Source organism: Chiloscyllium punctatum, chromosome 26 (assembly GCF_047496795.1).
Source record: "Chiloscyllium punctatum isolate Juve2018m chromosome 26, sChiPun1.3, whole genome shotgun sequence".
Lineage (NCBI taxonomy): Eukaryota > Metazoa > Chordata > Chondrichthyes > Orectolobiformes > Hemiscylliidae > Chiloscyllium > Chiloscyllium punctatum.
The window spans coordinates 58742689-58770423 of NC_092764.1; the positions used below are offsets into that span (position 1 = coordinate 58742689).

Genomic DNA, 27735 nt, shown 5'->3' on the forward strand with positions numbered 1-27735 from the left:
CTAGCTTTCCAAAGTAGAAACAAAAGATTTAAAAGGCATCAAACTAGCCTACTATGAATGCAATGTTTACAGACCTAAGGTTTTGTTCTTAAAAAGGATGTAAACTTACCTTCAAATGGAGATGGGAAAATGGATAATGAGTTCCCTTGACATCATGAATAGCTGGTCATCGCCATTGGCTGAGAGAGTTTAGTCAGGTGACTGACACAGCCTAGATATCTAATTCCCAAAGTAATGTATATTGAAGGGATAGGTGGGGCAGAGTGGGGTATGAGGAAGATGATTCAGGGGGGAAAAGCCACCATGGGAAGACCAGGGGTTCCCCTACCTCAGGGTAGGCAGTGTGGCTCGGTGCTGAAACAGTGATGGATGGAGGAATGTGCAATTGTATATTTAATGAGACCTTAGCCAAGCCATGTACATGGTGAAGCGCATCTCCAGACTGCCAGCACTTGGCCCAGTGCACAGCCCAGATGGGCCCAGCAATCCTGGGATATCCCAGCAGTAGCAAGATCTTCTGCCTATGCTGAGGGGCAGAATCAAAAAAATGGGACAGGTGCATAGCTAATAAGTTGAGTTTGGGATGATGGGGCAAAAAAGCTCACAAAGCCTTATGGAGAGGAGCCTTATGGAGAGGAACTTGACAAAAATGTTATTTAGCCTAGGATTCAATGAAGCAACTCAATAGTTACTTCATCAGCACATTCCTCTGTTGTGAGGTTTAGAACATGTCCTAGCAACAAGTTTCATGACAACAGGGCCTTTGATGTAGGATAACATCTTAAGTCAGTGCCTGGGGAGCGCTGTTGTGCAAAAAGTGACATTGGCCAACAGAAGGAGATTTTATAACAGGTGAGTAAAAGTTTGGTAACAGAGATGGATTTTAGGGAGTGCCTCAAGTACAATTGTCAATGCCACAGCAATAAAAATTGGGCAAGTACAAGAGAGGCCAGATTTAGAGCAGCAAAGATCTCAGAGGGCTAGAGGAGCTTACAGCGATACAGAGGAGGGAAGCCATGGAGGGAATGAGGTTGAGGCATTTTCAAAACAGGGCCAGTGTGTAATGATGACAAACAGGATTTGATGGGAATAAGGATATGGCATATGAGCAGGGTTTTCAATGAACTCAAGTTTACAATAAACAGAAACAAATGTACGTCTGGCAGGACAGCAATACCCTTTGTACAGCAAGTACTTAATTATTACAATAGTATTTCTATATTTAAAGTTGAAGATAGAAAATTCCCAAAAAACATGATTATTTTAGAAAATCCCAGAAAAGTGATTAATTTAACAATGGCAATACAAAAATAATGGAATCTTAATCCAGAGATTGAACGAGAAAATCCTCTGGAATCTGAAATCTGGACATCGAAAATGAAAGGTTATGCCTGACTAACTCTTATTGATTCTTTGACGAGGTAACAGAAAGTATAAACAAGGTAAATGTAGCAGATGTAATATATTTAGGGTTTCAAGTAGTTTTGATGAGATACTGCATAGTAGTTTAATTAGATAGGCACAGAATAGATAGTGAGCTGGCTACAAAATAGTCAAACAGAGCATTACAGATTGAATTCGCAGATTTACTGCAGTTCGAAAATGTTGTTTCACATGGATTTACGCTAAAGTTACTGCTGTTTTAAATTTTAGGAAGTGATATAGACTTGTGTAGCAGAAGCATAATTTTAAAAACTTTAAGCATGCACGTAAAACCAAACTTAGGTTGTAGTTAATACAAAAGAGGATTGTGATAAAATATAAGATGACATTAATTAACTTGCAGAATGGGTGATTAATTAGGAAATGAATTTCGAAACAGACAAGTGTCAAGTGGTGAATTTTCATCAGAAGAATAAGGAGATTACAAATTACTCAGATAATAAGTGTGTAAATGATGTAAAGGAACAAAGGGATCCAGGGATAGGATGCACAAATCACGACAAATATTGATGAAGACAAACAAAAGACTGGAGATTATTTCTAAAGGGATACAACTGAAAAATTGGGTAGTCACCATGAAACTTGTTTGGAACCTTGGTTAGATATTACCTCAAATATTGTGTACAATCTGGTCTGCACCTTCTAGAATAAAGGACAGGCTGCAAGATGCTTGCAAGGATGAAACTAAAGTTGAGAAGTTATGTCTATCAGGAAAGATTTAATAAACAGGAGGTTCTTTTCTTTGGAAAAGAGTAGGCATCCTAAGGGGCTCAAAATAGTGGACGTTGATAAGCTCTTATTACTTGTACAATTAAAGACCCAATGAATGTCACATAGTCACTGAGGGTTGAATTTACATTTTGTTTTAACCATGTCTGAGTTGTTTCATGTTTTTTGCAGGGATTTCTGCTGCAAGGTCAAGTGAGATTCCTTGTTGCACCTGACCAAACTCAAGTCATGAACTACCTACCTCACCTCTACAGCGTCTCTCAAATCCAAATCTGGGCCCATCTCACCACCTGCTTTCACCACTTAGCAGACATCCTGGAATTTACCAGCACCCCTTGCATCAGTGCCATCTCTCAAAGCCCTTTGAGCACCCAGACAGCACTGTCAGTCTGGAGCTGCTATACGCTGTCCTTAAGATTTGCTCCAGGACACGCACATGGGAAAAGAACTGCTCCACGTTACAGGCAAGGACTAGGAGCACTTGCTGTATGTGCTGGTGCCCAGGCAGGACTTCCTATTCCTCCAGGACCAGCAGAGGAGGCCATGACACCACACCATGCCAGGCTGGTCTGAAACTGGCACCTGGGTGAAACCAATCTCTCTGGAGGAACGACCCGCACAGTTGGAAGAAGGTCAATCATCTTTTCAGCTCTGACCAGGTAGGTTACATCATCTTCTCTCCAATATCTCACTCTATCTCAATATATCACACTTATTATCTGAGTAATTTGTAAAATCCTTATTCTTCTGATGAAAATTCACCACTTGACACTTGTCTGTTTCGAAATTCATTTCCTAATTAATTGGATTGGATAAGTTCATGCTGTATCCCTCTCACCATAGCCTGCAATATTTTCCCTCACTCACCCTCACCCAATCCAACTCCACCCTCCACCCCCCACCCCCAATACCACTTCCCCTGCATGCCCTCCACACTGTCTACTCACTCTCTCAGGACACTTCCCCTCCCACACAACATTCCAAACATGTGCAGTTAAGTGGATTGGCCATGCTAAATCGCCCGTAGTGGTCCAGGGATATGCAGGCTAAGTGGATTGGCCAGGGGAAATTCGGGAGGGAGAGGTCTGGGTGGGCTGACCTTGACAGGGTTGATGTGGACCCAATGGGATGAAAGGCCTGCTTCTACACTGTATGGATTCTGTCAGTCATTCACTGTTGTCTCCCTTATTTCCTGCCTTTCTCTTATTCCAGGAGGAAAACAGCTCACAATAGAGCAGAAAGATCCAAGATAGGGCAGGCCTACACTTAGCTCCTTTTTCCCAGCTTTGTGCCTGCATTAAACAGCAAGGTGAGACAGAAGTAATATGAGTTTTGTATCTCTGTCTGGGGGGGCAACATGTGAAAAGGCAAGGCAGGACATTGTGAGGTAGCAATGCTGTGAGCATTCTGGTTGGCTCAGAGCGAGCAATTGCTAAGCGCTACAGCCTGGCTCAGCATATGAGCTGGGAGTGTGTCCCCGAGTGCACGGTGTCCTTGCAGTGTCTTTACAATAAGAGTGGACAGTGTAGCATTGAAGTACAGAAGTAATTGGATTGGAGATGTGCCCTCAGGGTTCTTAGAGGTTGGCACGCCAGAAGCCAATGTCTGCAGATGTCAGGCACCTGTAGATGGGCGCCCATGCAGATGTTGGTGTCCAACGTGGTGGCGGTTCGGAAGAAGCAGTCAGCTGAATTTACCAGGTACTTGTTCTGGTTTCCATTTTGACTCATTTCAATGTCTAACTTCTTTGGCATTAGGGAAAACTGAATATTAACGAGGCATGATGTGGAATCAGCAAAACGCGTTTAACAAGCAGTAATGTTCTGAACTGGCAACTCACTGCTGCCCAGTAAGAACCCCCACCACACTGCTCAGAAAAAGTGTGAAAGGGGTGAGACGCTCCCTGACCTTATGGGTGTCACGTGCTACAAATCTCACCATCGCCTGCAACCTCCCCACCCTGTCCCTCAAAATCCTATAATACTGCACCAGAGTAAATCCAAGAGAGAATTTGCAAGATCCTTTCTTGCCCAAAGGATGGCAGGATTGTGAAAAGATGTGGAGCGTAAATTCAGGCTGATGCTGGTTGAGTTGAATGGTCTCCTTCTGTGCAGAATAATTTGGTCCATTAGATTTTTTTTTCTCCCCACTCAGGAAGAGCAAATAAATTTTCACACAGAACACATACAGAGATTGTTAGGTTTCAATTAAACTGCTGGTTGCAGAGGACAAGATGAGTTGATGGAGTTAAGATCCAGAGCAGCCATTGATTGGTGGAACAGGCTTCAGGGGCTGAATCATCTGCCTCAAAGAGATGGAGGCCTGAGGGAATTCATCATAATTGGGCAGGAGGTAAAAGTTCAATATGCCCATGTCGGGTTAACGTTTTGCTATTGAGTTCTCAAATCCTTTCAGGCAGGCTGGCTTTCCCAACCTTCATGGTTCGGAATGCATTTTTCATTCATTAGCATGCCATAATGTTCATTAATATCCATACAACCTCATTAGCTGGAAATGGGAAACTCAGCTATTCACAAACCTGACCAAATCTATGAAGCATGTACCTTCGGTTGTATAGTTCCTCTACCAACTTCTTCTGGTGAGTACGAACTTCTTCAGTGGTTTGGCTCCTTCATTACCACAGTCCTTGTTTCTGTGGACGTTTGGGTGAAGGCTGACTGGGTCATATCGCCTACCTGGGCAAGGCAGCCACAATGGCTGGACGTAGGAAATCTGACCAGGGCATGAAATGGGGCAGGAAGCCTGGAGAGAGATGCGGTGGCTTTTGTCGAGGTTCATGACGAGCAGCTCCGTGATGCGGGACTCTGTGCTCTATTGTTCGTTACCTGGGATGTACACTGAGACAAACATCAACTGTGCCTGGAAGACCATCATCCTGGTGAAAGATGCTCTTTGGTCTGTCTGAAACTTGTTGGTTTTCTGCAACAAGGAGTTGACCTTGAACGAGTGTTACAGACTGGCACGTTCCAAGGTCCAGGACTATGTGCTGAGGAACGCACTAAAGCTTGGGACAGCTGCTGTCAAGACACAGTGGGGAAAGACCACCATCTGAGGTCTTCCTGCTGAAGTTACTTGCAGGTCTGTTCAGTTATAATACCCTCCTAGTGCCTCAATGAATGTAAAAATAGTATTGTATGTGTAAGAGAGGTCTTTGGTTTTTTGGATAGAGTCAAAGTCCTAGTTTGCAGAACAGAATTGTGTTTGTGACTATGTATATATACAAAGATACATTTTAATGAATAAAGTGTATTTTGAAGTAATATAAAATAAACGTGGCCTTGATATGCTACTGTACAGAACCAAACTGCATTTGTGACTATGTATATACATTATGGTTTCTTTTATGAATAAAGTATATTTTTGAAATAAAAAAAATTACATGGGGCCAAATAAGGAATACCTTGAGTTTGTTTGCTGGAAAGAGTCAAATTCCAACATTTGTTGGTTTTCTTCATTTGCTACTGTACAGAACTGAACAGCTTTAGGGATTTTGTATGCATGTATATTTTTTAATGCTTAAAATATATTTTTGAAATAAAAAAATGAAATGGGCCTTACAGAGACTCAAATTATGTAAATATATTTTGTACAAGTAAGAGATGCCTTGGGTTTGTTTGCTGGATAGAGTCAAACTCCAATGTTTGTTTGTTTTTCCATATGCTACTGGACAGAACTGAACTGCTTTAGTGATTATGCATTTACATAAAGATACTTTCATGAATAAAGTATATCTTTGAAATAAAGAAATTGAAATGGGGCTAAACTTGAATTGGGGAAATCATCTCAAATGGCCATTTTGTTGGATGTGTGTTCTTATTTCTTGCAAGCCTGTGGTGAAAGCTTTCAGATGTGCACGTTGTGATGAAAGATCAGTGAGCTGATGGTGTGTGAGCTGCTGAGTGTTGAAAGTAGCTCCTTTTAAGTATAAACCCTGGCAGATGCGTGAGAGGCAGCAGCACTATTGTGTCACTATTGCTATACTGGTAGCTGCAATTAAGTGACAGGCACTGGAATGCAACCTCCTTTGTCACAGTCTTCTGCAGCGACCGCCCCTACAATGCTAGCTCATCCCTCACAGTAGCTTGCAGCATTGCATAAACATTGGTACATACCCTGGCAGAGGGCATTCATCCTGCAGCTAGCTTCCCTTGAGCAGCTCACAGGCACTGCCCTCTGTCCAAGTGACTTTCTTCAGTCAGACAAGATGGCCTCTTGTGATCATCCATCAGGAAATACTTCTCCCTTTGGACATCTTTCAAGAAAACCTCACAGGAGACATCGCTGAAGCTTGGTGTCAATCATGCCTGGCCTCCAACACCTCTAGGGATGTCATGGGGTGATGGTTCCTGGGGTGCAAAGTTTGCCGCTTAAATCTGGCCCAGAGATGTTGGCACTCGCAAGATCCCAGTGGGGCCTGAAACCGTTTGTTCAAAAAATTCAGCACTTTTTCCCAGCAGGAAGAATGCACTCACAGGGGAAAACCTAATTCGACTCTGAACAGAAGTCTCTTGATGCTTTTACACCTGACTCCAAAATTTATCTAAAAAAAATGAAAGTTCCACCCTACATTCCTACAAATAGGAAACCTACCCACTACTAGACAGTAACTGTTTTATGTCAAAACAGCAAAGGTGCTTTCTTCATTTTGGTAAATCGTAAAAATAATCACCATTTAAACCCGATAAATGTATAATAAGCTGCGGACATTAAACTCTTCCCCACCAATTACTGCCCTCAGAGGCTGGTATCCGTAGAAGGACAGGAATTTGGAATCACTTCCAGTGAAATTATTGTGGACAACAATTTCTTATCCTCTGCACTTTACTCCAACAACGTTAAATTAAGAATAGCAATTTACAAGATCTGAAATTATTCGTTGAGCAACAGACTAGAACCAAAAACACCTTCAAGTACATATTTCTGCTGAAGCAACTCGAGTTGAATGCTAGTCATTCGATGAAGCTATGAGTAGATTAAGCATGTTCCAGGGACTAATCATTATAAACTACATTGTTGAAGCTCATTTTACATTATTTTAGTCAAGTGTTGAGCTTGGCTCTAATGGAGTGAATGGGAAGTGTTCCACTACTCTACCTTGCGATGAATTATGATTACAGTAGGAACTGATTGTAAATTATATGCTAGTATCTAGCGTATGCATTAACCCAATGACTTGCACTTCCTTCCTATTAACTATCTTTGCGAATAGAAAACAAATGGAAAACTTACGAGTCATAATCTTGGATGATTTGTCCCACTGCCCAAATAGCAGCAAGGTATTCATTGGATTCCATGGAGTTAATGTAATGCAGAGAGCTGGCATCACGAGGGCTTCCATTAGATGCTGTGAAGTCAATCCCGACCTGCATATAAAACACAGCACGCACTGTCATTAGACAATGGTCAAGCCAATCAGCAGTACCCAAATTTATAATTTCATCCTCTCCTATATTGTGTTGGGTACAATTCCGTTCTGAACTTTGCCTGTATCTTTCCAAAACGAAAACGCTTCATTTGTGAGCTTAACCACAGTGTATTGATACGTTGTTCACGTTTTGAAACCACCCTTATCCTCACTGGGTGTTCACACTCATGTACAATCCACCAGGCCTAATCTGGAACTGGATTTCTCTGTTCCTTTCTCCCTCTATGTCCTAGTTTGTGGTGCCTCTGGAGCTGAACAATTCTATAGCTAGGATTTGCTGCCCAACACAGATTTTACTAGCTCTCCAACTTAATTTTTTTTTGTGAACTCGCACGATGTTTCTCCTCAGGACTTGCTTGCCCGGAAGGCTGACTGCATATTAGGAGCACCGTAGTACACTTTGTTTAACATGCTGTCATCTTTTGATCTTACAAAGGAACACACTCTGACATTCTGGAAAGTCACTTTCTATACAAACTGTGCAACCCAGGCATGATTTCTGGGTGTCAAGCTTCAGAAATATCAACCATATTTTAAGTACCAGGAAGATCCTTATATTCACCCTTGTACGTAACCAGTGTTTACCTAATTAGGTGTAACCTTAAAGGGAACTCACATATTTCACCATGAAATTGGATCATGCAGCACTATCAGGTTGTAAAGGATTTCATTTGGTATGCTTGCTCTTTCAGTGCTGGCTATATTCACATTATATCAAGGTGCTTGCTCAAAACAAGCATTAGGCCCAGTGTTTTTACAAATCGGTGACCTAATATGTGGTTCAAGTCCCTTTCCAACAATTAGTCTTAAAAGGATTACTAGAGGTTGTCACTGTTATATATATTTATTTACCTGAATTAAGAGACAGAATGTTCCACATTAAATCTGTGGACTTTTATCGACTACTGGTAATATCAGCTGATTTTGAGCCCACATGCATAACTCGACTGGCCAATCTTCATTGTATTCAGTGCTACCCATGTGCGGCCAATTGGTGTTTTCTATATATCTGACCATGCATGGTGACTCATTTCTCCTGCTACTCCAGTTCATTGACTTTGGGTTGTATTTACTATAGGAGATACCCGTCGTTAAATGCTGCTCAATATAATGTTATTAGCAAATTCTAAGCCCAATACTCCTGATCTTATCCAGATATTGTCACCCTCTCTTATGATGGGCAAGAAACTCGCCAGCAATGTTAGAAAAGATATTGCACAATGTCTTAATGCATTTCACGTTGACTGACTTGAGCTCACTTCAGAATTATTCTACCTTCCCAAATAGTTCAAATTTTAAAGCTAATTGACAACAAGGAACAAAAAAGCAAAATTTAACCATGTAGGTGACATATAGAAAAAGGATATACTACCGTAGAAGCCCTACAGTGTGGGAGCAGGCCATACCAACCCTCCAAAGGGCCACCCACCCAGACCCAACCTCATCTCCTTAACCCCACAGCTATCCTGCACACTACGGGAAAGTCAGCATTGTCAATCCACCCAACCTGCACATCTTTGTGACTGTGGGAGGAAACTGAATCACCCAGAAGAAACCCATGTAGAATGTGCAAACTCCACACAAACAGTCACCCAAGGGTGGAATTGAACCCAGGTCCCTGGCGCTGCGAGTCAGCAGTGCTAACCACTAAGCCACCATTACTCAGATATCATCCTTATTCTTACGGAAAGGACAGAATGATTCCCCTGATGCTGGCACTTGTGGCAGATGCCAATCCCTGTAGCCTAGCTGTGTGCACACCAGTGTGTACGTTTACAGCACGTAGTCTCCTAGTTGCTCACTTCCAGTTCACAGTTCCATTGCTGACTGTGAGGGTGCACATGGTGCAAAGAGTAGACTGGCCAACTGGAAGCATCTCTGCTGGACATGGGCACTGCTGAGGCAGAAGGTCAGTGTGTGGGCACCTCAAAACAGAGATGCTCTCAAAACACTGCAATATTCTCATCACAAAACACGCCCAAAGCTGTTCGGACTGCTCCCCCTCTTGTCCATAATAAGCCTGGTAAGATTTTGGCTATGGCTGTGGCTGTTTCAGTCTTGGCCCTGTCTGTCACAGGGGCATGGATAGCAGGATCTGATGGCATTTTGGAGCCTCTCTCCAAATCATTGGGCTCTGACCTCAGTGAGGAAGTCACCCACAACTGGGTAAGACCTTTGTAAGGTCTTAACTGGGCTCCATGAGACTTGGCTTGCTGATTGCCATGGTAACTCAGCTAGGGAAACGTTTCTGGGATAGCATTCTGATGGGGTTTTGGACCATTTCTCCACCTGCCCTGCCATGAAAGAACTGCATGGGAAAGTTCCAGCCATGGTTCCTGGACCTTACTGCAAATTCCTGGAGATTGTCTCTCTAGAGAGATCACACTCAATTCTGTGCGGTGAGTCTGAAAGACAACTTGAAGTAGTTGGATCAAGCTGGGGTTATTGGCTTGGACTGTACGGAGTACTATTTTCCCTGTCAATGGTATGGTACCTCCTAAAGGGCTGCTTCCATAACAATCATCATTATCCTCCAGAATTAGGGAAATCAGTCATAGTCATAGAGTCATATGACACGGAAACAGACCCTTTGGTCCAACCAATCCATGCCGACCATGTTCCCAAACTAGTCCCACCTGCCTGAGATTGGCCCACATCCCTCCAAAACTTTCTTATTCATGTATCTAAATGTTTTTTAAACGATGTAACTGCGTCCACATTCACCGCTTCCCCAGGAAGTTCATTCCACACACGAACTACTCTCTGTGTATCAGTCTTCTCCTTCAGTTTATATTTGCTACTTTCTAATCTAATGGAACATTTCCTGAATCCAGAGAATTTTGAAAAATGAATACCAACACATTAACTATCTTGTTGGCGACCTCCTTTAGAGCCCTAGGATGAAATCTAGAATTGGCTTGGAGGCTGATCAGTTTGATTAGTACCACTACCATCATGACAGTGATTGCTCCCTTCCCCTACCTGATGTACAGGTACTACTGGAACGTGCTTTGTATCCTCAAAGAGAAGACAGTGGCACATTTGTTCACTTCATATGCCATTTCCCTATTACCTACTAGTCACACCTTGTTCTCACTCTCTTTAAATAAAAAACAACATTCACTTTACTTTCTAGATAATCATCATGCCAACATTTATTACCCACCCTCAATTGCTCAGAGGGCAGTCAAGAGTCAACCACATTGCTATGGGTCTGGCATCATATCCAGTCCTGAGCAGGGAGGGATGGTATTTCCCTTCCCTAAAAGGCATCAGTGAGCCAGATGGATTTTTCCTGACAATCAACAACGGATTCACGGTCATCTTTAGACTCTTATTGCAAATTTTCATTGAGTTTATATTCCACAATCTGCCACGGCAGGATTCAAACCCAGGTCACCAGAACATTTCCTGGATTACCGTAATTATTACAGTCCCACCATCACAAGCACCCAATTTAGCTTCTTGCATACTGTGTCCTACACTATGATTGCTATGAGAGGGGGCCAGTGGACAACTGCTACTAGTGGCTTCTTTCTCTGGCTATTCCTGGGTGCTACCCAAACCAATTCTGTATCCCAATCTCCTGAACAACAGATATCTCCCACAATTGCACAACTGTCATGCTTAACTGTGCTACCCCTTCACTTTTACCTAGCCTTCTGCACCTCTTGAATATCATGCATCCTTCAGCATTCAACATCTAATCCTTGCTATCTACAACCACATCTCAGGAATGGCTCTCAACCTACACATTTCTTTCGATCTGCACAATTGATTTGTTTACCTTGCCATGGATGCCAAGTGCATTTAGATACAACACCTTTATCATATCATAGAATCCCTATAGTTTGGAAACAGGCTGTAATCAACCCAACAAGTCCACACTGACCGTCTGAAAAGTAAGCCACCCAGACCCATTCCCCTACTCTCTATCCCATCTGACTAATTGCCCTGTAATACTATGGGCAATTTAGCACGGTCAATTCACCTAAAGTACTCATCATTGGACTGTGGAAAGAACCTGGAGGAAGCCCATACAGACACGGGGAGAACATGCAAACTCCACACAGACAGTCACCCGAAGCTGGAATCAAACCCGGGTCCCTGGCGCTGTGAGGCAGCCGTGCCAACCACTGAGCTGCCTGTATTCGTTTTGTACTGCTAGGCTTCACCATTGGCCCTTTTTTCCTTTTAGCTTTTCTTTCTCTCTGTCCCATCCTGCCATCCTTTGGCCTTCATTTCCCATTATTATTTTACTGCCATGTCTCTTTGCCTCAATGTGCAGCTTCTACCCAAGCTTGGTCCTTCGCCCTTGACTTCGTTTAGTTTAAAGTGCTCTCTGCTTACGTGGCCTCTGAAAACACCAGTCCCTGACAGAACAGGTAATCTTCTGAGGCACTGCACTGACTGATCGTGGTCTTTGCAGGAAAAGGAATTTATCCATACATTGGATCTTGCGAGTGGGGAAAGAGTTATGAAGACTGCCAATCCCTGCTGTATTCCCCGTGCTAATGCCCTGACCAGAGTCTGCCTGCCTGCTCTGAGTTGCATCAGGTAACCAAGACTGACAGTGAACACTTCCTGCTGCATCTGAAGGCTAACTGTGGTCCAACAAATCCACTTTCCATCTTGCATTAATTGACACATGCATCTCCATCAAGGATGGACACCTCAGCACCACACTCTACCGCAAACCTACAGACAACCTCACCCAAAACATATTAAAACAGCCATCCCCTATGGACAAGCCTTACGCATACACCGGATCTGCTCAGATGAGGAAGAACATGACAGACACCTGGAAGTACTCAGTGATGCCCTCACAAGAACAGGGTACAATGCCCAACTCATCGACCGCCAGTTCCGACGTGCCACAGCAAGGAACCATAATGACCTCCTCAGGAGACAGACACGTGCTGCAACCGATGGGGTACCCTTCATTGTTCAGTATTTCCCAGGAGCTAAAGAACTATGCAATGTTCTTCGTGACCTTCAACACATTATCAGTGAGGATGAGCATCTCACCAAGACCTTCCCCACTGCTTGCCTTTAAACAACCACCAAACCTCCAACAGATCGTTGTTCGTAGCAAGCTGCCCGGCTTTCAGGACAACTCCATACAACCCTGTCACGGTAGGCGCTGCAAGACGTGTCAGAGTGTGGACATGGATACCACCATTACGCGTGGGGACAACTCCCACCTTGTACATAGCAGGTATTCGTGTGACTCAGCCAATGTTGTCTATCTTATATGTTGCAGGCAAGGATGCCCGGAGGCATGGTACATTGGGGAAACCGAGCAAAGGCTACAACAACGGATAAATGGGCACCGCACAACAATCAACAGACAGAAGGGTTCCCTCCCAGCTGGGGAACACTTCAGTGGTCCAGGACATTCAGCCTCGGACCTTTGGGTGACCATCCTCCAAGGCAGACTTCGGGACAGGCAGCAGTGAAATGTGGCCGAGCGGAGGCTGATAGCTCAGTTCGGTACCCATAGGGAGGGCCTCAACCGGGACCATGGGTTCATGTCACATTACAGGTGACCACCATTGCACTATACACACACACACAGATACTCCTACACACACACACACACACACACGCGCACGCACACACACACACACATATACACAGACGCGCACAGACACCCACACACACCCTTAAATACACACACACTCTCACACTCACACATGCACCCCCTCACAGACTTAAGACACTCTACACTCACTACACACACACACATACACTTTCTCACACTCACAACCCCCAACCCAGACAGACACATACACACAGACAAAGACCCACATGCACACATATATTTTGTGGGGTGAATTTGTACTTGCAGGGTTACATTGTATTTTGCTCAAAAACTGCATGAATTCATGTAGAACTCCGTTATCTCACTTTTTAGATTAGAATCAATCTAAACGTCATGGCATAGACAGAGAACACAGGGGGCCAACACCTTCAACATATTGTCTAGTAATCACCATTGTTAACAGCTAACCCGAGAATGCAACTTTTTAAAAAAGGTTTTGTGATTTACACATGAAAGAAGTGAAACTATCATGGGATTCTAACAGATGAAAGGCTTAACAGACAATCAATTTTTCAATGTATAATTTCAGTTACATCACAATTTTTGCTATAAATTCTGTGTGTTAGGATCGAGCCCTCCACTACCACCTGATAAAGGAGCGTCGCTCCGAAAGCTAGTGTCCTTCCAATTAAACCTGTTGGACTATAACCTGGTGTTGTGTGATTTTTAACTTTGTACACCCCAGTCCAACACCGGCATCTCCAAAGCAATAATTGACGTTCTCTTTCTAAGTTTGATTTCTTGAATGGCAATCCTGATAAAAGCAAAATGAATAGTTTTAAAAGCATTTATAGAAATAGTTTCTGCAATATTCAAAGGGGTGAACAGAAGAAAGTTTATTTTGTGTGAACCTGAGAAAATTCTGCCTTTGCTGGTTTCCGTGGTATGGATTTCTATTGCTTCCCCATAACGGGAATTTCCATTTTTCTTCATAGCTTGGTATCATTTGGCAGGGAAAGTCCAGTAAATCTACACTACATCTGGCCTTTCCCGGACAGTGCAGTTTAAAATTAATGCCTCAAATGAAACTTAACCATGAACTAATCAGATTAGGGATGAGCTGGTTCTCAGCCAGAACAGATCTGGACACAGGGACCCACTATTGCAGTGATAGTCAGGGGATGACTGTGGATGGGAGAAAGATAATTTCTTATGGAGTGATTAGACAATGGTTGTTGTGTAGAACCTTAGTCTTTATAGAACAATTGATGCCCATCTCCCTCTGCTATGTCCTCAACTGCAGTAATCTACTCTAATCCCATTCCTGTTATATCCTTTCATCTTCAAGAGTGTTTCCAATTGTACAATATTCTAATGTGTCAGTAGCCTGGTAAAGTATCCCTGCTGTAATATGGTTCTGACTGAAATATTTTCATCAAAGTTCCTCCTTCAATTTGCTTATGATAATCCTGCATAATAATGCTGTCCTACATACCTGTGAAAAAATCTGCTTTCCTCCAATGAGCCTCTCACATACAGACTTACAAATTTGGAGTTAAATAGGCCATTTAGCCATCTATGTCTACTTGGCCATTCAATAAGATTAAGATTGATTGGTCGGTGTTCTGAATTTCACATTCCCACTTATCCTCATAATCTTTGACTCCCCTAGTCTAAAAAGAACCTATCTACGTCTGCCTTAAAAAGATCCAATTACCCCATCACCTCTCCCCTCTGAGGCAGGGAGTTCCAAAGTTGCTCAAACCTCTGAGATATCAACACTGCCTTCATCTCTGACCTGAAAGGGTGACTCCTAATTTTACACAGTGACCCCTAGCAATTATAGACTCACCTACAGGAGTAATTATCCTTTTTGCATTCACCTTGACAAAACCATTCATGATTTTATAAATTTCAACCAAATCTCCTCTTGCACTTCTGAATTCTAGTGAAAACAAGCCCAAGCCTGTTCAATCCTTCTACATAAGACAACACATTCATTCCAGGTATCAGTCTAGTAAACATCCATTGAATCACCACCAGTGCATTTACAGTGTTTTTTAAATAAGGAGACCCAAACTGCACACAGTAGTTGGGATGTGGTTTTACCATAGCCCAGTTGAAATACAGCATCACCTCCCTATTTTTAGGTTCAATTCTCCTCACAATAAATGATAGCCTTCCTACAAATCTTTCTTGACTCATGCAATGGAATACCTCAATGCCTCTGCGCTTGGAATTCTTCAGTGATTCTATATTAAACTATTAATCTGAGGTTTAGTTTGACCGCCCCCCCACCCCCACAACAAAGTGAACAATTTCACAGTTTACCTGACTATATGACATCTGCCAGATTATATCAGACTGCATCTTCTTATGTCCCTTCACAACATACTTTCTCACCTACCTTTGTGTCAACTGTAAGTTTAGCAACTGTTCCACTGACAGACGTTGTAAAAACTTGAAAGGCCAGTAGAGGCCTCTTCAAGACCCCACTTGGCATATTGTTAAAATCATAAACAGACCCATTTATGCGTAGTCTGTTTTCTGCCAGCCAACCAATCTCAGAATTACAGAACCTCTACAGCACAAAAAGAGACCATTTAGCCCATTGAGTCCAAACCAACCTTCCAAAGAGCATCCCATCCACCCTGACCAAATCTCCATAACTCGGCATTTCCCATGGCTAACCCCCCTAGCCTGCACATCTCTGGTTACTATGAGGCAATTTAGCATGGCCAATCCACCTAACCTGCACATCTTTGCACTGTGGGAGTAAACCCGAGCAACCGGAGGAAACCCACGCAGACACAGGGAGAATGTGCAAACTCCACACAGACAGTCACCCGATAGTGGAACTGAACTTGGATGCCTGGCACTGTGAGCCACTGTGCTGCCCACTTCTATCAATGCTAGTCTGTTACCATGACTTCCTACTTTATGCAATAGCCTTTCACTTGGAACCTTGCCAAATACCTTCTGGAAATCCAAATCCAGTACATCAGAGGCTCTCCAAATCTACAACATCCCTAGCTTTTTAAACCAATTGTTGGCAGCTGTTCCTTCAACTATGTAGCCTCCAAATTCTGAAAATCCCTCCCTAAATCTCTTTACCTTTGCAACTTGCTGTTCTTTGGGATGTTGTTAACTATCAGGGTTTTCTGACCCCGATAGGGTCACCTACCCTAATGGGTCCCTCTTTGATGACATTTGACTGGTTATAGTCTCATGAAACATCTTGGCCTATTTTTCTACACTGAAGGAATTTTATAAATTGATGCTTTTGCTGTTGTTGAAGAAATGAATGCACTTGAATATTTCAGAATTTTTAAAATGCTTTCTCATGGTGCTGATGGAAATGCCTTACAGGTTTTAATGGAAGTATCAGCATTTGCACATAGAGAAAAGTCAAGATGATTACTAGCCAAGTATCATTGTGGTAATAAACAGAAACTTTCGCCTAGCAAACATCAGTTGTCAAGGCAACAAGTCACAGATGAGAAAATCAAAGCTCAACTCACTCCAGATTCAGTGAGACTGATAGAACAGAAGGTCTGAAGACAATCCCAGTACAAACACACATGGAGACTTGAAGAGAAGAGCATGGCTTTAGAAATTCTCTTGAATAGAATTCTGTATTAAAGAATAAAACTTAGCTGCAGGATGGCTGGAGCTGTTTGGGTTAACTCATTGGTGATCAAGGCTGGCTGATCTGCAGATATTCAATCTGCAGCTGATTCATATTCATGTCAAACTATGGAGGGGAAGGCAACATTTTAGCTTTGCAGATGCATCAGCCAAGACCAACTGTTCCATCACCAGTGATTAACCTTGCATCAATTAAATGTCCAGCAAAGGGCATGAGATCTCAGTGTTATGTCCCAAAAATAAGTGAGAGCTTGACTTGCTTTGACTCGGAGAGGCTTTCTTCACCAAACCATTCAGGGAGAAGGAAAGCTTGCTGAGAATGATGGTCATCATTTGACTCCTAATTCCAGACTTTTGCTGAATATAAATTCTGCTGTGGTGGGATTCGAACCCAGGTCTCCTGAACATTACCTGGGTCTCTGGATTTACAGTCCAGCGATAATATCACTGGGCCTCCCTGCTGTTGGGGATTACAAAACCCAGTGCAATCGCAGCTCCTAGGAAGGCTTTCAGTGTGCCAAGAAAAGGACAAGGTCATATCTGCACCATTCTAACAGACTCAATGGGTGCAGTGCAGGCTATTCACAAAGGACTGCTCCTTTCCAGGTCGATGAGTTGAGAGGCAAAACAGAAAAAGTGGGTGGGGGCTTTTTGGGGGGGAGGGGTGCTTTACTTTGGGCTGAAGGTCAGCATCCAGTAAATGAACCACAGCATGCTCTAAATGGGAAAAAGTTGTCAAACAAGAGTCACCTGTCAGCAAATGGCTAAGGTGTGCACTGAGATTACAAACAACATTTAACTGAGCACAGCCCTCACTTTCAGCTCATTTTGTAAGGGTTTCAACAAACATTCACCTCAGTGAGGGGTGAGAAGCCGTATTTGAAGTATCATGCACAACTACAACCATTCACACATACATTCGTTGAGCCTAAAATGGAAGTGGTAATCACAAAATAGCTCACAGAGGGCAAGGCACCAAGGCTGAGATCTTCAAATATCAGGCAGATGTTCATCACTGCAGTGAGGGAAGTTTTAAGAGCTGCTTTGACCCAATACCATGAGCTCAATTGTTCAAAATGCATTTCTAGTCCACAGACTATCAAAGTCTCTCATCCTCAAGAAAAATAAGGAGGAGTTCACCATGACAGGCACAATCTTATTATCCTAAGGTCACATTCAGCAAAATGCAATGAACTCAAAACTAAACCTCTGCTCTGTTTGTCCATTCTTTGGTTAAGTGGCAGTTCCTGGACTATTGAGTGGCTCAGAACATATTTTCTAGCCCCACTGAAGTGGACCACAAAGACAGGTTAGTGATAAATCAAATTGTACTTAAATCCCCAAAGCAAGGAGAGTCTCAGAATGAATTGGGTAGAAATCAGTTTCTATTGTACTCTTTCTCAACATGTTAAACAAGGCTGTGGCACTTTATTTCACAATGGGACACGGTTTCCAACCTACGCAATTATTTGTTCTATCTCTAAATTCACCAAACCCCAATGTTTAATGAGTGCTAGTCTCCTTTAACATGTCTAGCAATTGCATGTTTCAATGAGGCACGAATAACTCTTGAAGGAAGAGTTTATAAAATTAGTTACCACAAAATAGGGACAGGGGTTCTACTTGATCCATTCAGGATTTGTCAGCGTCCCCCAGTGAAAGCTGAGTGTCACTTCTTTCGTTTAAAAAGGGACCTTTCTGTGAACCCAGGCGGAGCAGAAGGTTGGCAGTCCGAGTTTGCCCATTCCATCCAGGAGTAACCAGAAGGTCACTGCCTTTGGAAATGGAGTAGACCTCTCAAAATGCCAAGACAGGGCCTGGTGTCTAATTTCAGGTCAGTCTCAAGCCTTCGTTTCCCTTGGGCATGATCCTGTGAATGTAAATTACTGTACATGCATTAATTGAGCTGCAGGCAGTGTTCTCCGGTTATGAAGTTGCAATTTCGAATGCAAGAGGAACACTGCCAGAGGAAGGCCTCAGTCCAACAGTAACTGTAAGGACAAAAAAAAGGGGAAAACTACTGAAGTAATTTTGCACCAGGTTTTTTTATTGGACGGGGAGAGTAAAAGGGAGCAGAACCTAAAAGATTGCTCCAATTTAATTTTTACCACATTGCATATTGGAATTTAATTGGTTCAGCTTTTGCCCATTTACTGCTCCAATTTCCACCTTCCTCATTAAGCTGGGTAATAATGGATTTTTAATGCATTGAGAAGCTACTAACAGTTTATGGCTGCTACTTAACCAAAAATATAATTCATGACCTGCAGTGATTGAGTGGTATTGCAGACAGCAAAGAAGGTTGTTGAAGATTACAAAGAGATCAGTTGGGTCAATGGGCTAAGGAATTAGAATCAGAACTCCTACAGTGTGGAAACAAGCCCTTCAATCTAACAAGTCCATACCAACCATCCAAACAGTAACCCACCCAGACCCATTCCCCTACCCTATATTTAGCCCTGACTAATACACCTAACCTACACACCCCCGAGCACCATGGGCAATTTAGCATGGCCAATTCACCTAACCTGCACTCTTTGGATTGTGGGAGGAAACCCACACAGACACAGGCGGAATGTGCAAACTCCACACTGACAGTCACCCAAGGCTGGAATCAAACCAGTGCTCCTGGTGCTATGAGGCAGCAGTACTAACCACTGAGCCACCATGCTGTCCCAAATGGCAGATGGAGTGTAATTTGGATAAGTAGGAGGTATTGCACTTTGGCAAAACAAACAAGAGCTGGACCTATACCATTAATGATAGGGCCCTGGATAGTGTTGTCGAAAAGAGAGACTTGGGAGTTCAGGTTCATAGTTCTTTGAAGTTTGCATCAGATTTAGACAGATGGTTAAGGCAGCATTGGCTTCCTTGCCTTCATTGCTCAGACCTTTGAGTAGTGTATCCAGTTCTATTATAGGAAGGATATTACTCAGCTGGAGAGGATTCAGAAGGGACTTACCAGGATGTTGCAGGGAATGGAAAGTTTGATTTGTATGGAGAGGCTGGATAGGCTGGGACCTTTTTCATTGGACCATAGGAAGTTGAGGGTGACTTTATAGAGGTTTATAAAAACATGAGGGGTACGTGTAAGATGAATGGGAGGGGGAAGGGATTTCAAGACTGGGGGCATATTTTTAAGATGATAGGAGAAAGATTTTAAAAAGGCACGAGGTGCAATTTGTTTACACAAAGAGTGGTTAGTGTGTGGAATGAACTTCCAGGGGAAGTGGTGGATGCGGGTGCAGTTATAACATTTAAAAGACATTTATATGAGTATATGGTTAAGGAAGGTTTCGAGGGATATGGGCCAAATGCAGGCAAGTGGGATTAGTTTAGTTTGGGAATATGGTTGGCATGGATTAGCTGTACCGAGGGGTCTGTTTCCCTGCTGTATGACTCTGTGACTCTGAGTGGGACAGTTGATCAATTGCTAGTAAAGCCAAGAACACAAAATTCTACAACTGGACTGCCTCTGCTCGACTATCCCCTCATCCCCTGTCAAAGAAAACCTTAGTGCAGTCAGTTTCGTCGTTTTCTGAATTTCTATCTTTACAGTTGCTGCTAAACTGGGGCCTTCCTGTGCCAGATCCCTTGCATTTGAATGAGCAAATTCACAGCCAGGGACCGTGGACTGCAGCTGGATGTATGGTATTTTAAATTCATATGAGCGTGCCACTTATTAAACTCATTATCTTTTGCCAGCAGTGAACACATTCTGCAAAAATGAACAGAGTTAAACTTCACATTATAATTATGAACTGTTTAAATTAACTTTAAACACAATTGGGTGTGGGAAGGGGTGGGTGTTGGTGGTAGAGCATAGTATTCCCAAGCATTGTGCACTGTTTTGGTTAATATCATTTAATTACCAGTAACACTGACCCTTCAACTGCGCTGCAGGTTGGAGGTGCTGTTCAAAAGCCGAAGATGCAGAAGACAATCACAGCACGGTGCCCTGTACACAAAAGGCAATGAACACAGGCTGCTGGGATTACGGTGAAGTGCACTGAAATCCTTCCCCAACCTGCTCAAGGTCCTGCACTCCACACATATCAGCCAATATCAAAACACAACGTCACTGAATCCGACTGAAAGCCATTCGGTCCATCACACCTGTGCCACCTCACAGAAAGAGCTTTCCAATCAGCCCCACTCTTTCTGAATCCCATTTTTACTTTTCTCTTTTTTTCTACAGTATATAATCGAATTCTGTTTTGAAAGTTAATATTAAAGCTACCTCCCCCATTCCAGATCGTTGTAACTTACTGCGCAGTCCCCTCAATTTCCTTCTGCTTTTTCTGGCAATCATCTTCAGTCTGTTCCCTTTGTTTATCCATAATCTCGTCAGTGGAATCAGTTTCACCTTATTCATTCTTATTGGAACCATTTTTGAGATTTTGAGAACCTTGATTGAATTCCCATTGATCTTAGAGTCATAGAGATGTACAGCATGGAAACAGGCCCTTTGGTCCAACCCGTCCATGTCAACCAGATATCCCAACCTAATCGAGTCCCATTTGCCAGGACTTGGCCCATGTCCCTCTAAACCCTTCCTATTCATGTACCCATCCGGATGCCTTTTAAACACCACTTCCACTGGCAGCTCATTCCGTACGTACACCACCCTCTGTGTGAAAAGGTTGTCCCTTAGGTCCCTTTTAAATCTTTCTCCAATCTCTCCTCAGAACGGGCGTCTGTGCTCCACGGGATAAGCACAGAATGAAACCTTTAATTTTACGTAGTGTTTTTTTTTGTGAAACCTTTCTGTTCCATCTTTTCAGGCTATGCTTTTGAGAGAATATATTTCCTATGTTAGAGGGGAGGGTCTTTATCTAGCCTGCTACTTATGTTGCTCTTAGCTGCGAGCCAGCAGTAAAAGTCAATGGTTCACTGATGATGTTCTTTCACCTCTTCCCGTCTCACTGTGAATTCTGATTGGTGTTTCCTGATGTCAAACATTAGCAACTGAATGGAAAATTCATAAACTTCTGCTCAGTGTAGGGTGGAGTACCTTATACCGTGCACAGATGTGCAGTCATTACAGTCTTTTGTTCTAAAGAAACGATTACAAACAATATAAACGGAGGTTGCTTTCTTTTGGCTCTCAAACTATTTGAGAGTTTACGAATGGAATCATTAGCACATTTGTCAGATTTCTTCTCAAACTTAGATTGTGCACATTTCATATTTTAAAACAACAAACCAATGCTGGAGCAGAATGCCTAGATCAGGGAAGTGCCGAAGGGGAAATGTTTATGTCACTTGGGTGTTGTCAGTGTTGACCTGAACCGTCTGGTTGCCTCTTTCCAGTGTGCAGCAAGTCCTGGCTATTGTTCCTTCACTCTCTTCATCTCTCACTCCCTTTCTCTGCTTGTCTCCCAGGTTTTGATAATTTCAGGTTTGCTCTTTGTCTTTACCACTCCAAGGGGTAAATAATAGAAGACAAACCTCAGAAAGCTAAAGCTTTTGACTATTCTATGAGAAGAATGAAGGGGGATCTCATAAAAACTTTAAAAATTCTAACAGGACTAGACCAGGTAGATACAGGAAGGATGTTCCCAAAAACAGGGAATTCCAGAACCAGGGTGCATGGCCCTAAGGATAAGGGGTAAACCATTTAGGACTGAGATGAGGAGAAATTTCTTCATCTAGACAGAGGTGAGCCTGTGGAATTCAGTATCACAGAAAGTGGTTGAGGCCAAAACATTATGTGTTTTCCAGAAGGAGATAGATCCAGCTTTTGTGGCTAAAGGGATAGGGATGGCCTTACAGCACCAAGGATCTGGGTTCAATTCCAGCCTCGGGTGACTGTCTGTGTGGAGTTTGCACACTGTCCCCGTGTCTGCGTGGGTTTCCTTCAGGTGCTCCGGTTTCCTCCCACAGTCCAAAGATTTGCAGGTTAGGTGAATTGGCCATGGAAAATTGCCCATAGAGTCTGGGGATATGCAGGCTAGATGGTTTTGCAATGATAACAACCCCATGTGGCTTTACGGAGATGGGGTGTGGGGGGTGGGTCTGGGTGGGATATGTTTCAGGTGGTTGGTGCAGACTCAATGGGCGGAATGGCCTCTTTCTGCATGGTAGGGATTCTATGATCCAAATGCAGGCGGGAGGGTGGGGATTAGGCTGTTGAGCGAAATGATCAGCCATGATCATATTGAATGGTGGAGCCGGCTCAAGGGGTCGAATGGCCTCCTCCAGCTCCTATCTTCTTTGGGTCTACGCATACTTGAGGCATGAGATCGCAGACATATGCTCGAGACCCCCACTGCCTGCACAGCAGTCGATTCCAGTTTGTCTGGGTCTATCACTTTATACTGACAGCAATCCAGATGCATGGTGAGTATCCCGTAACACTACTGATCTTACAGAGGCTTTGACTGTGAAGGAAATGAAGTACTCATCATTCAGTACCCAACCACGAGTCCTGGGCAGCTATATGTTTGATCTGCCTATATGTTTGATATACCTCTGGCCAGTGGTGACTTCCCAGATTTGTGACAGTAGTTTCAATAAAGGTGGAACATATGGAGCCAGGGAGAAATGGTTCTGTTTCTTTTCTAGTTTGAGAACCTGACTCTTCCTCAGTTCTGGAGCCAAAACATTAACTCTGATTTCTCACTGGAGACGCTGCCAGACCTGCTGAGCTTTTCCAGCAATTTCTATTTTTGTCTGATTTACAGCATCCGCAGATCTTTTGGATTTCATTTGATATCTTTGAAGCCACTTCAAGCCCCTATCACATTCTAGGGATAAGACTCTTTTATTGGAACAACTGTCTTGCCTTTTGAGTTTTAGTGTCTTTGCACTTTGAGCTCAGTGCTTGGATACCTTCCAAGCAGACACAGAGCCAAAATTGCAGCATAAAATGGATAAATGTTTATCAATGTGCTGTTCACAAAGTTACAGGGAGGTGTTCTCTCTCACACTTAGTTCAGCCGAATAAAAATTTTTTTTGGCAAAAAAAAACCATAAGCATATATTTTAGTGATGGAAAAGGCAGCTTACCCCAGCTCCTTCACACATTAAAACTGCCTTGTGTAAAAAGCCCAAGGGGTTCATTCCAAAAACTGTTGTTCCTCACCATTGTTCATCAGTGAAACATAGTGTGGGTACCATGAGCAAGGCAGCCATTGATAGTTCATCCTGAATTGTCCTCGAGGAGGTGCTGGTGAATTGACTTTTTGAGTTACTGCAGTTTGCATGGTGTAGATATGTCCTCAGTGCTGTCACCGAGACACTCGCAGGACTTTGCTCCATTGATGTTGAAGAAGAGAAGGCGATTATACATCCAAGCTGGGGTGGCGTGTAATTTGGATGGGAACTTGTGTTTCTCAATAACCACGGGCTTGTTCCTCTCATTTTTGCAGCTCTGGGAAATCCAGTTCTTGACATGTATTTGTTTGTCTCTCCTTCAGTAGTGAACCTTAGCGAAGGACTCAGCTCCAGTCCAATCCTGTCTTTCCCAGTTGCCATAGATGGTGACCAGGAGCAGATGCACCAACTTTTCTTTTCTTACATTCCTTAGCACGGGAAATAGTGACCAATTTGAAAACTGCTGCCACATGACTATCAACAATTCTATACAAATCTTTGTGCTCTCTCTGATTGAAGAATTGGTGCGGTTGTAATATAAGAAAATTACCAAGTAGAAATTTAAGAAGCTCAGTGATACCACCAGCACTCAAATCGTTTGATGTAAGTAATTATTTTGAAGGTTATAGTGGTCAGCTTTGATGCAAACACTTCTGCACTTAGGAGCGTGGAGATAAAAATTGGGGTAACTCAACGTGACTATCAGTTGAGAAGAAGGGACACGTTGACTTTGAGCAATCTTTTTAATTCAGGACAAGAGAACAATGTGAGCAAAAAACAAACATCATCCTGTGAAAGGCCCACATTCACGTCAACACCTCCAGCCCAATAGTAGGTGTTCCTCCAACTGAATATGGCAGGTTGACATGTGCAGGAGTGAGAGAGCAAGCTTTTATCTGGATCACATGACCAGTGTGCAGGTTCTAAAAGGTAGACTCTTCTGTATTGAGGTGAATACATAATAAACACAGAACACCAAGTACCCAAAGCAAATTAGTTTGAACAACAGAGTAGACTCTTAGAATGAGTTAGGTAAAAACAAGGACTGCAGACGCTGGAAACCAGAGTCCAGATTAGAGTGGTGCTGAAAAAGCACAGCAGGTAAGGCAGCATCTGAGGAGCAGGAAAATTGACGTTTTGGGCAAAAGCCCTTCATCAGGAATAGAATTCTCTCTTAGAATCAGTTGCTCTCAATGACTTATCTGCATAAAAGCCAGCTATGAAGAAGCTCGATTTTCTTCTTCGTTGGTAGTGGTGGATTATGGGCATATCTTAACAGAACAAGAACACAAATGTGACAGCCCTCTCAAATGCTGAGTGCCCATGGATTTTGGCACTTGACAAAGAGAGGCAGCATCGAAGAACCAGGCACATCCCTCAGGTTAGGGACTGGTGCAAGGGCAGAGGGGTTTGGCTCTCAGCAGGCCCTTGACTAGGCAATTACGTTTGAACCAGGAACCCCAATCCAAAGGTTTACTTGGCATGATCCCCAGCTGATAAATCATCCAGTTGGGAAAGTGTCTTTCTACAGATGTCAGATAAGGCCGGGGCCTCAAATAGTCAAGATCTAGGCTCAAATGAAGTAAAGGCATTGAGTACAATACAGGAAAGCAGCGATAATTCCAGTGGAAGATTAAAATGAGCCAGGGCAGCAAAAGAGATACCATCACGAATAATTATATTGCCCTTGCTTATTCTTGGCAGCTAAGTTGCTAACTGTTTGTGACTAACCTCAGGATGAACGTGTTAAGCATACCCACTATCTCAAGGAGCTTGCCATAGACTCCCACTTGTAACTGACTTTACAGTTCCAAGAGAGATTTTATCTCTCATCCACACTTCATTCTGCTGCTACTGTTCAATAGCTCCTCACTCCGCCTCACCCTCTGTCCTCTCTTGTTCTGCCTTTTTGGTACTGTACTCTCCCACAAAGTCAATCTTCTGCTGCTTTCCTGGTTTTAGCACGAGATGAAGGTTTATTCAGTAAACTGAAGCCTGTTACATTAGAGAACAAACTCTCTATAACTCGTAGAGTAAACCTGCAGACTTAGATTAGATTACTTACAGTGTGGAACCAGGCCCTTTGGCCCAACAAATCCACACTGACCCTCTGAAGAGCAACCCACCCAGACCCATTCCCCTACATTTACCCCTTCACCTAACACTACAGGCAATTTAGCATGGCCAATTCACCTAATCTGCACATTTTTGGACTGTGGGAGGAAACCGGAGCACCCGGATGAAACCCACGCAGACACAGGGAGAATATGCAAACTCCACACAGACAGTTGCCTGAGGTGGGAATTGAACCCGGGTCTCTGGCACTGTGAGGCAGCAGTGCTAACCACTGTGCCACCGTGCCACCCAACTTGGTATTGTTTTGGACACACAGTGCAAGATCACACAGCATAGAAGAGATCACCACAACTAGAAAGACCACTCTAACCACTTGCACATGAGATGGTGAACATAGAGATAACAATTGGGTCAATCAATTATGGATGGTATGTGATAGCCACTTGTCTCAGCGGTGCAGCATTAGGTTCCAAAAAAAGGCTTTATTTTAGAAAAGGTTGAACATTTCACAGATCAATGCAATGAAACTCAGCTCCATTGCAACAGCTCTGATCAATCTTTCATCATCATCTATTATCATTTTTACTGCTTGCTAATAATTTTTCGGACTAGCTTAAGATAACCACAAGCTTTCATTCCGACAAGCTTAAGATAACTGCGAGTTTTTGTTCTGAGCTTAAACTCAAAGTAGTCCATCAGTTTCGAAAATGTTATGCTTTTTAGAAAGTCAGCAGATTGTTAAGACAATTCAAAAGTTGCATAACACCAAGATAAACACCACCTTGGATACAAATACACAGGTGATGAATTAGATCGCAGTTTTCTTTACAAAATCATTGTTTGTGCCTGATCGTCCTTTCAGAAAAAGAGCCTAATCGCAGAGTCATAGAGACCTACAGCACGGAAACATACCCTTCTGTCTGACTCATCCATGTCGACCAAATATCCTAAACTGACCTTTTCCCATTTGCCAGCATTTTGCCCCTACCTCCCTAAACTCTTCTTATTCATATACCCATCCAGATGCCTTTGAAATGCTGTAATTGTACCAGCCTCCACCCCTTCCTCTGGCAGCTCATTCCATACATGCACCATCCTCTGTGTTAAAAAGTTGCTCCTTAGGTCCCTTCCAAATCTTTCCCCTCTCATCTTAAATCTCTGCCCTCTAGTTCTGGACTCCCCTACCACAGGGAAAAGACCTTGTCTATTTAGCCTATTCGTGCCCCTCATGATTTTATAAACCTCTGTAATGTCACCCCTCAGCCTACGACACTCCAGGGAAAACAGCCCCAGCCTATTCAGCCTCTCCCTATAGCTGAAACCCTCTAACCCTGCAATATCCTTGGATATCTTTTCTGAACCCTTTCAAGTTCAACTACACCTTTCCAATAGAAAGGAGGCCAGAATTGAACCAGTACTCCAAAAGTGGCCTATCCGATGTCCTGTACAGCCACAACATGACCTCACAGCTTTTAGTAGAAAGTGAGGTCTGCAGATGCTGGAGATCAGAGTTGAGAGTATAGTGCAGGAAAAGCACAGCATGTCAGGCAGCATCCGAGGAGCAGGAGAATCGACATTTTGGACATAAGCCCTGATGAAGGGCTCCTGTCCGAAATGTCGATTCTCCTGCTCCTCGGATGCTGCCTGACCTGCTGCGCTTTTCCAGCACCGCATTCCCAACCCCTATACTCAATGCACTGCCCAATAAAGACAAGCATATCAAACACCTTCTTCACTATCCTGTCCATCT

At 43.2% G+C, this 27735-nt stretch overlaps 1 protein-coding gene across 2 annotated transcripts in view; it reads right to left on the minus strand.

Moving 5' to 3' along the window:
- Positions 1–27735, minus strand: part of cpne2 (copine II) — a 264882-nt gene that overhangs the window by 110206 nt on the left and 126941 nt on the right. For both annotated transcript variants that reach the window (XM_072547502.1, XM_072547503.1), the window contains one exon: positions 7423–7556. In XM_072547502.1, coding sequence (XP_072403603.1) covers positions 7423–7556 — 134 coding nt within the window. The remainder of the gene's footprint in view (positions 1–7422; positions 7557–27735) is intronic.